The 9,761-nt window shown below is 40.7% G+C and overlaps 1 protein-coding gene across 1 annotated transcript in view; it reads right to left on the reverse strand.

Moving 5' to 3' along the window:
• Positions 1-9,471, reverse strand: part of LOC116945477 (sodium-coupled monocarboxylate transporter 1-like) — a 56,825-nt gene extending 47,354 nt beyond the window's left edge. The window contains exons 1-5 of the mRNA XM_032959801.2: positions 7,257-9,471; positions 5,835-5,900; positions 5,592-5,643; positions 4,034-4,101; positions 3,471-3,625 (exon numbers count right to left, since the gene is read on the reverse strand). Coding sequence (XP_032815692.2) covers positions 3,471-3,625; positions 4,034-4,101; positions 5,592-5,643; positions 5,835-5,900; positions 7,257-7,724 — 809 coding nt within the window. The 5' untranslated portion in view covers positions 7,725-9,471. The remainder of the gene's footprint in view (positions 1-3,470; positions 3,626-4,033; positions 4,102-5,591; positions 5,644-5,834; positions 5,901-7,256) is intronic.
• Between the last annotated feature and the right edge of the window lie 290 nt (positions 9,472-9,761).

Consider the following 9,761-nt stretch of genomic DNA (forward strand, 5'->3'; position numbering starts at 1 on the left):
TTTCGACCATAACTCAAACGGTCATCATCAGGTGTGTCGGTTTGCATAAATTTATTTTGAAAACGGCATATTTATTTATTTATATATAAAAATAACGTTTAACGTTCCATCCAGACTGCCACTCTGCGCCCAACCTTATGGAAGAGGTACGTGGATGACACTTTTGTCATCTGGCCACATGGCCGGCCTGCTCTAGACCAATTCTTCGACCACATCAATTCCATACACCCAGCCATCAGATTTACCATGGAAGTCGAAATAGATGGCAAGATACCTTTTTTGGATGTCCTAATTAAAAAGAGACCTGATGGTTCAATGAGCCACTCTGTCTACAGGAAAGCTACCCATACGGATGCTTATCTGAAACCGGATTCCCACCACCATCCATCACAGAAGAATTCTCTCATCAAGACTCTGTATCATAGAGCCCAATGCATATCCGACCAGGAACACATAAGCAGTGAACTCAAGCACGTACACCAAGCTCTTAGGGCTAATGGTTACTCCGACTATACAATCCGCAAAGCTATCACTCAAACCATGAAGAAGAACCCTCTTGAGGAGCCTTTCAAAACCATCACTTTACCCTACATTGCTGGGATCACAAAAAAGATCTCCAAAATCTTGAATAAACACAAGATCCAGGTCCGTTTCAACACATTACATAAAATCCGTGATCTGGTTCCGTCTGTAAAAGATGTGATTCCGGACATACAATACCCTGGTGTCTACAAACTAAGTTGCCTCTGTGGTAGTAGTTACATTGGAGAAACCAAACGCCATATCTCGGACCGCATTCGTGAACATAAAGCAGACCTTAAACACGGTAGGACCAACACCTCGGCCGTAGCAGATCATTGTTCTAATTCAGTAGGCTCACATGCCATTGACTTTTCCAAGACGGAGGTTCTTTGTAAGCCATCTGGCTTCCATGAGAGATTCGTTCATGAGGCTATCCACATATACAAACACAGAGACAATTTCAACCGAGAAGATGGATTCTATCTTAGCAATCATTGGAAAGATTTGATCAATCATTTCAGTTCTTGATTGATTGTTCACGCTTACAGTGGCTTTCAGACAGCATACATAAAAACAAATTTCGTCTCCCCCCTCCTCTTTTCAAAAAATAGATGGACTAGTCCTGGCAAACAGCCAATCGTTGCGCGTGACGCAAACGTTATTTTTATATATAAATAAATAAATATGCCGTTTTCAAAATAAATTTATGCAAACCGACACACCTGATGATGACCGTTTGAGTTATGGTCGAAACGTCGTGCGAATTTTTTATTGTTTTATATATATTTTGTTATTTTGTTGTTTCTCTTCAACGTGACTTTACCGAAAAAACTAAGAATATCTTAACACCTGTTTTGTTGCCAGAAAAAAAGGGAAACCCTATGCTCATGTTGAATTTCACTTCTCAGACTTGATGAGAGAGGATTTCTGCGCGGAGTGATGGTGTGACTGCATTCAGATAGGCGTCAGTGTGCATTTATTTCGGTAAATTCTATGTGTTATTTTACCATTTCAGTCGCCCCCGAATAGAATATCCAGAAATGGGAGAGTTCTGTCAACTTCCACTTCCATGGTGAACTGGATGGACAGGCTTTGCGAGTTGAGATGATTGAGAAATTCGTTCGTGTAACTTTGCCGTGTGGCCAGATCAACAGTGTGACATCCACATATCTAAACCAATCAAGGTTTTAGTGTGCTTGAGGCTATTGTTTTTGCTTCAAAATCTTCCATGTCCAAATTCGCAATCACAGGAGACAAAGGAGAGCCCATTGCTCCTCCTTCCTTTTGTTTCTATAAATCACCTTTCCACAAGAAATAGGTGTTCTTTAGACAGTGTTCAGCTACTCACGGGATATCTTTGACTAAACCGGTGTATTGAATAATTTACTTGGCTCATTCACCGGAACCCTCGTGAACAGAGAAGTCGCATCAAAATGTGCAAGAAGATCATTAGGGTTAAGCTTAATATCTTTAATCATATTTACGAGATGTTCCGAGTGTTTAATGAATGAAGAGGTCCAACGATGTAGGGCTGTATTTGTTTCATGACGTATTGTGATAATTCGTATGTAGCAGAGCCTATTGTACTAACTATGGGTCTTAATTGGACATCAGGTTTGTAAATCTTTAGTAGCCCATACATTCTTGGTGGGTTTGACGCCCTTGGTTTGATCAGGTATTGCTCTTCCTTGGGAATTGATGACTTGGCAATGATTGTCATTGTCTTCCATTCCAAGGTATTGGTTGGGTTTCGTTGAATTTTAAGGTAGGTACATTCATCGAGTAAATATTTGATGTTATTATCGTAATCCTCATGGGGCATCACAACAGTTGATTGTTCTTTATCAGCAGCAATAACTTGGATATTTGTATTTGCTCTTAGTTCTCTTAAGTCGTTTGCCTCGCTGAAACTAATATTTGTTTCAGCTTGATTATGTGGGAGATGTTTAACTGCTGATTCCACTTAAGCAATTATCTAATCGACAACGATTGTACGTGGGGCAACAGCAAAGTTAAGACCTTTAGACAGGACTGGTACCATATCACTGGTTATTTAAACGTTAGTTAGGTTGATAAGCCTTTTGTTTATACATTTTTAGTTGAGAGTTGTTTGTCGAGCAAATTTATTAAATTGGGTAGTGTTAAATTTTGATTTAAAGCTTTGATTTAAAGCTTTCGTGACTGCTTTAAAGCTTTCGTTAAATTGGGTAGTGTTAGTTTTGTTAAATACATTATCAGCCGATTTCTGTGCAATTGTGTCGATTATATTCCAATAACCTGTAGAGACGCTTTAGAAATGTGACGTAGTTCACTTCTATCATGCTGTATTCTCTCTTTTAGCAATAATTAACAAGCGTTATGTAGTTTTTTTAATAGTTTTAAGTGACTTAATGTGATGAGTTACTTTAACCGCGTGTGGTATTACCAATAAATAAATAAACTGCTTTCAGTATGGTAACGATTCAGCATCTTCTTTGGGTCTTTCGGTAAAGCCACGTAGATAGAAAAATAATAATAAGAATATCACGACGTTTCGATCACAACACAAAGAATATGAATTCCTGCAGTCACGAAAGCTTTAAGTTAAGATTCAGCATCAGTTTGGTCAAAATATAAAGCATAATTCTGTAAAAATATATACAAATTTGCACAATGTCTGATAAAAAAAATTCTGCATTCCCATGACAATTATCTGATATTATTGTCCTATATTCCTATAATCCTGTGAACATTTTATAAAATGTCGACGCATGGACTCACTGTTTTTTGCGGTCTGGACTGTACAAGCTGAAATGACGTTCAGCACTGGCAGCATGATTGTACTGATGTGACCGCACGGAACAGAGGGCTCAAAATTCCCGATGCACTGTCACTTAGTCATTCACGGTAGAAACTGCGTCTATGTGTCTCCTCACTGAAGAGGCAATGAGTCACAGAGAGAGCCACACCTCAGAGGGTCGAGACGACCTCCCTGCTGAGACCTCTCCCAGGTGACAGAGAAGCCACCCTGCAGGATTGTTCCCTGGATGATCACCGCCAGATATCCCGCCACCATCACCCCGATTTGGAACACGTCTGTCCAAACCACAGCCTTAAGTCCACCCTACAGAAAAAAATGTAAACCGTGTGCAGTTCTGACATTACGTGAAATTCCTGAAAGGGAATGAGGAGATTGTTATAAACACTTAGAACAACAAAAAAAACTCCTCATGGATTGCCATGAAACATTAATAAAATGCTGCTGAATTACCAGATGTTATTGGAAAGAGTATTAATAAAATACAATAAATTATATAATAGATGACATTTTGAGCAATTGCTCTTCTTCATAGTAGATATGTGGTGCCAATATTCAATGTAGTTATAGCTATGGGACCTTTTTGGCAGTATTATTCAATCGTGTTGATTGTTTTTTTCTGAAGGAAGAAAGTCATATTGACCATTAAAAGGTGAGATAAGTTATTCACAGAGGTTAATGCTAATGCTACAAGTGCCTGCACGAGTGCCTTACCAGTGTAGTGTAGAAAGTGCATACGATCCCTGTCGCCATAATCGACCCCCATAGGTTAAATCCAGTCACTGAAAAAAACACGTTTTGATCATGGTCTACCTTATGATAAAAATACAGATTTATGCCAACTTAAGAGCAGATTTTATACTTCTTCGTATCACAAAAAAACACATACAGGCATGCAGCATTGCGAAATCAACACGTAATGCTAGTTTATTGGTTCCAGAAGGGATGAGGAAGTGGAACATTAAATCCATAAAGCCGAATGCAGAGATATTTTGTAATTGGTAAGTGGTGTCCTGAGCTACATCAAATAGTTTTGGAGCACTGTAGAGTTAAGGAACCGAGAGCAAACAAGGCTGCACGCAAAATACGGTTAAGTCTCAGTTATTCGTGGGTGGATTTTCCATGATGCAGACGCATAGAAACATTGCAATACATACACCGAGACACATACGTAATGCATACCGACAGAACATACAGGCTAATGCATTTGCAAACAAACACAGATACACAATTGACTAAAGACTTTCCACCCCACCCTAGCCAGCATATGATATTGAGGGAAGTGCTGTTATGGAGCACCTATAAAGGCCGGCATGTCGCAAAAGGGTGTGGTGTGGTCAGTGCCACAACTGAGTGATAATGTTTACCCCACTGGAGATGAACACAAAGATACCCCGTATAGCCTTAACAGACTGGAGGAGCAAGTGCTGTTAGCGAGCACCTATGAAGGCCGTAACGGCACACGAGGGGGTGGGTGACCAGCACCGCGCTCGGCCGCCGTTGTCTCCCTAGTGGCAATGTTTACACTCCACGCCAGGTACTCATTTAATGCTGAGTCGACCTAGGGGAGGCCCAGGACCATTTCGACCGTGAGCAGGACTCGAACGCGGGTTGCCAAGTTAGTAGCGCAATGCACTGACCACTACGCCACCGCTCGCCATCCCACACACGTAAAGAAAAGATACACAGTCTTGAGCACTTATCAAGGCCAGCACAGCACAGGTGTTAGGGAAAATGGTGTGTAGATCTGTGATCATCACCACCATTGGTAATCGACACCAGCTGTTCACGGTCTATCTTTTCATGATGGTTTCGTTCGGAACGGACTCGCAATGCATACACACGTGCCGGTGCATGTTAGAGCAAAGGCTGGTTTATTAGCTCTGGCTCTGAACAGAAATTGTGCCGTGACATCATGGTACTCAGGCATAATCCTCCTCACCCCATAGTCATATGTGGTCGGAATTTTCTGTTTTGTCTTGAGCTCTATTCATGCGACAGGCCGGAATAACACTCTGGCCTGCTCATTAATAACAAAAAGACAATTTGCCAGATAATTTCTTGCCAATGGAATGTTCCACAATCACAAACTCAACTCGCAGATAAATTGTGAGACAGGATATGAGTGGAAATATGCAGTTGATATGTGATTACATTTTGGACCTTTGGGTGATATCAGCAATCAACTCGCCTAATTTTCCGAACAACATTTGGTATAATGTACTGTCATTTCATCAAGCAAAATATAAGAAATGAGGAAGACTGTCCTTACCCTGATTAAGAGCCAGAGCAGGAGCATAAATCACAATTCCGGTATAAAGAACCTGAAAAAATCGCAATAGATTATGTATATTCTACCTGTATGCAGGCATTAATTTATTAAGCAAAGATAATACTGTATACATATATGAACAAGCATTTAACATAAGTCTAGAAGTACTAAACTTAAAATACATTTTCAATTGAAATTATTAGCATGAATGTTAACAGTGTGAAGAGTAATATGTCTACTCACAGTTTGCACGATGTAAAAAACCGTTCCAAACAAACGTATGATTTTATTGAAACGCAGCTCCAAGTACTGCAAGAGATGCAATGTCATGCATGTTTCAGTGAACAGCACCAGTTAATTCCAGTTCAAGTATGGACTAGAAAAAGTGTATTGGAAAGTGCATATTTTTTACTCTTTTTATAGCCTGGCTCACAATTCATCTACTTGTGGAGTTTGCAGTTGCAGACCATTTCACTGGCAATAAATTCCGTGCCAAATTGAATTTGTATTATTATTGAGCAGGCCAAAGTGTTTTCCCGGCTTGTCGAACAAACAGAGTGCAAGACCAAACAAAAAAATCCAACTAAGTATGACTTAGGTACGGGGTGATGTAGGATTCTACAAAGTTAACCAATCAGAATTTATTCTAACGCATCTACAATTGTGTGCGGTCTGCATGCATTGGAGGTCTTTTCTTAAGAGAACCGTCATGTAAAGGAGTTTGAACACTTGGTGTAGATTTGTTTTAAGAAATTGCAGTATTGGTTTACAATAATTAATTAATTTTGCATTTTATTTTTTAGGTTTGCCAACGTGTATGCCTCAATTATTCACCAACCCATATTTGCCAGCATGCTAAAGAATGGTTACATAATTAGGGCCTTCCCACTGCCTGCACCATATAGAAACGCCCACGTCTAGCGGTAAATTGACAAATGGGCTGCACATGTACACTTGTACAATCCACGTTGTTAAACTGCATGCCTATACATTAACTATGAGCAGCCAACATCCGCTTTTGCGATTTTTTCATAATATGCATACGTGATGTACATACAATGTGTGTTGATTAACAAAAATAACACAAATAATAAATACCCATTGTAATTTATACTACTACATTAACTCCCCCTGGTTTTTGCACCTGATTGGCTCACAGTGATTATATCACGTTCACCTCCTCTATTTAAGACCGAAACAGGAGGATTTCTCCACAATTATGTTTGTCGCCTGATTAGGCTGGTTGTGATTACCGGCGAAACGTCATATTCGAATTGTAAATGTTGTGGGTTTATTCTCCAACACACCGGTGTGCTGAGCTAGTAACGAATTGTCATGTTGTGTTTATGTGACAACCCTTACTAATTGACTATCGGGTGGTGGCGGGTTTAACGATACATTTATATTTACGCGATCGAACTAAAAAAAAACCCTCTACTATGGATAATATTAGTCACAACAAACCTATGTGTTAATCTAATCACTGTTAATAGCGATGTGACGGATCTGCACGCTTACATGACCCCTGCACCTGCATCCAAAAGGGCTTGAAATACTTTACCATTATCAGCAACCTTACAAACCGCGAATTACATGTAAATTAACATTCTGGGCAGCGGACCTACTTTGGAGGTGGACAGCGCACACGTGGCATGAATGCAGTACCTCGTATGTGCTAGTGATGCCCAGCTCGTAGAAGACAGGCAGGAAGACCTCGGCACTCACGACTACCATGAGCACGTAGGTGAGCCCCATGTAGCCGAAGCTGATGCCGTAGCGATAGATTTCAACTGGGGTGCCGAGCACGGCAATGGCAGACATGAAGCTCGCTGTGAGGGACACGGACACGGGCACAGGGGAGAGCTGGCGGCCGCCCATGAGAAAGTCAGCATTGGAACGCTCCTGAGTGGCATAGTAAACCCCAATGGCTGCAGATACCAGCAGCATGAGGGCAAACAGCACATAGTCCCATACTCCAAATGTGCCCACAATCTTCCCAGACACAGCGTCCATTGCACAATTGGCGAGTAGCTCATTTACAATGGCCAAACCTTTTGGAGTTTTTTCCTTAAATAGGAGCGTTTTCAAGCACATTAACATTCCTAGTTCTGTGTGTATTTCAGTCAAGTGCATATCTGAATGAGATCAGCAAAAATACACAAAGGTTCCTCTCTTGTTCAGATTAAATGTTGGGTACAGAACTGTGACAACCCTCTTTAAGATATTGTTTGGTTTCAACTCAAATGTCAAGAAGTATGTTGTGAAAACCCTTGCTGACTTTGCAAAGTACACCATGTACCAAAATATCCAACTCAGAACAAATTCTTTCACAAATTTGTAATATACAGGAAACCAATTTTATGATATAAAAATAACTTTCAGGCACATAACAATGCTATACAATTACAAGGAAAACATGCTGAACCAAGAGCTGTATTCATTCTATGGGAATGTTAATGTATTTACCATTGCATTGCTTGGATTGTGCAGCCCATCGTTAACATTATACCCAGCTGCCAAACAACAATGGCAAGCAGAGCATAGCCTTTCCACAGTGCAGAAGCATTGGAGACTGGAGGATTTTTTATGAAATGGACCAATAACACATAGTCAAGAGAAAAAAAGATGACTGCTGCTATTTTTACATATCAAAACACAGCACTCCTTTACAAAAGAGTGAAGAGCAATGTTTTCTGCATGCGTTAAACCAAGGACACAACGCCATCACCTACGCGCTAAATATTTACTTATCACAGTAGGTGATAAAACAACATGTAGAGATATGTATTTAAATCATGAACAAAGAATACACCTCATAAGACAATACCTCATAACAAACTCTTTGGTTTTTTTTAAGAATGCTAAGAAACCCATTAGCAACATTAGCAAAAATGAACGCTCTGAACTCGCGAATTTAAAAATGAGAGATGGCATTGCCTTTGTCGGCTGACAAAGGCAATGCCACTGTAATTATGGATAAAAACTCGTACAACAACAAAATCCAGGACCTACTCAATGATGGAAGTTACTCAAAAAAAAAATTACCCTACTAACAGCCTAACGATGAAAACCAACAAGATCATCACAAGTTCAACTTCCCTAATGGAACCAACCAAACGTCCCTCCCTCAAACCCTCCACTGCAAGACCTCCCAGATTCTACGGTCTTCCCAAGATCCATAAAGAAGGTACCCCACTACAACCCATCGTGTCCACTATCAACTCACCGACATACAAGCTGGCCCGTGTTCTGTCAGATACTCTGCTTCCCTTCACTGGCAAGACCAGCTCAGCAGTACTTAACTCAACCCAATTGGTTTCTATGGTTAAGGACATTGTACTGTCTCCTGATGATATCCTCGTCAGCTTTGATGTGGTCTCTCTGTTCACCAAGGTTACAGTACCTGATACCATCACTATTATCGAAGATTTGGTCCAACATGGACTTGACCCCGATGTACCGGCGTTCGTTAAGCACTGCCTCACCAACACCTACTTTACTTGGAATGGCACCTTCTACAAACAAAATGTAGGTACCCCCATGGGTTCCCCCTTATCACCAGTGATAGCCAATGTTTTCATGGAGAAATTTAAATCAGACTCCATCCAGACATCCACCCTCAGCCCTTCCCTGTGGAAGAGATATGTGGATGACACGTTCGTCATTTGGCCACATGGCCACCCAGCTTTGATCCTTTTCCTAGACCACATCAATTCAAGACACCCTTCCATCAAATTCACCATGGAAGTGGATAAAGATGGAAAGCTACCATTCTTGGATGTCCTGTTTAAGAGAAGGCCTGATGGCTCTTTGAGACATTCTGTTACAGGAAGCCCACCCACACAGACTCCTACTTGAAACCTGATTCCCACCACCACCCGTCTCAGAATAATTATCTCATCAAAACGTTAATCCATAGGGCTCATTGCATTTCTGACAAACACCACCTGACCAGTGAAATAAAACATGTACATTTGGCCCTCAAGATGAACGGTTACTCTGACCGTACCACCCGCCAAGCTGTTTCTCCCACCATACAAAAACAACCACTTGACACTCTGATTCAAATTATCACGTTACCATACATAGCAGGCGTTACTAAAAAGACTTCCAAAATTCTAAACAAACACAGGATCCAGGTCCGGTTCAACACAGTGCACAAAATCCGTG

This window comes from Petromyzon marinus, chromosome 24 (genome assembly GCF_048934315.1).
Source record: "Petromyzon marinus isolate PM22_M1 ecotype Great Lakes invasive population chromosome 24, UKy_Petmar_22M1.pri1.0, whole genome shotgun sequence".
NCBI lineage: Eukaryota > Metazoa > Chordata > Hyperoartia > Petromyzontiformes > Petromyzontidae > Petromyzon > Petromyzon marinus.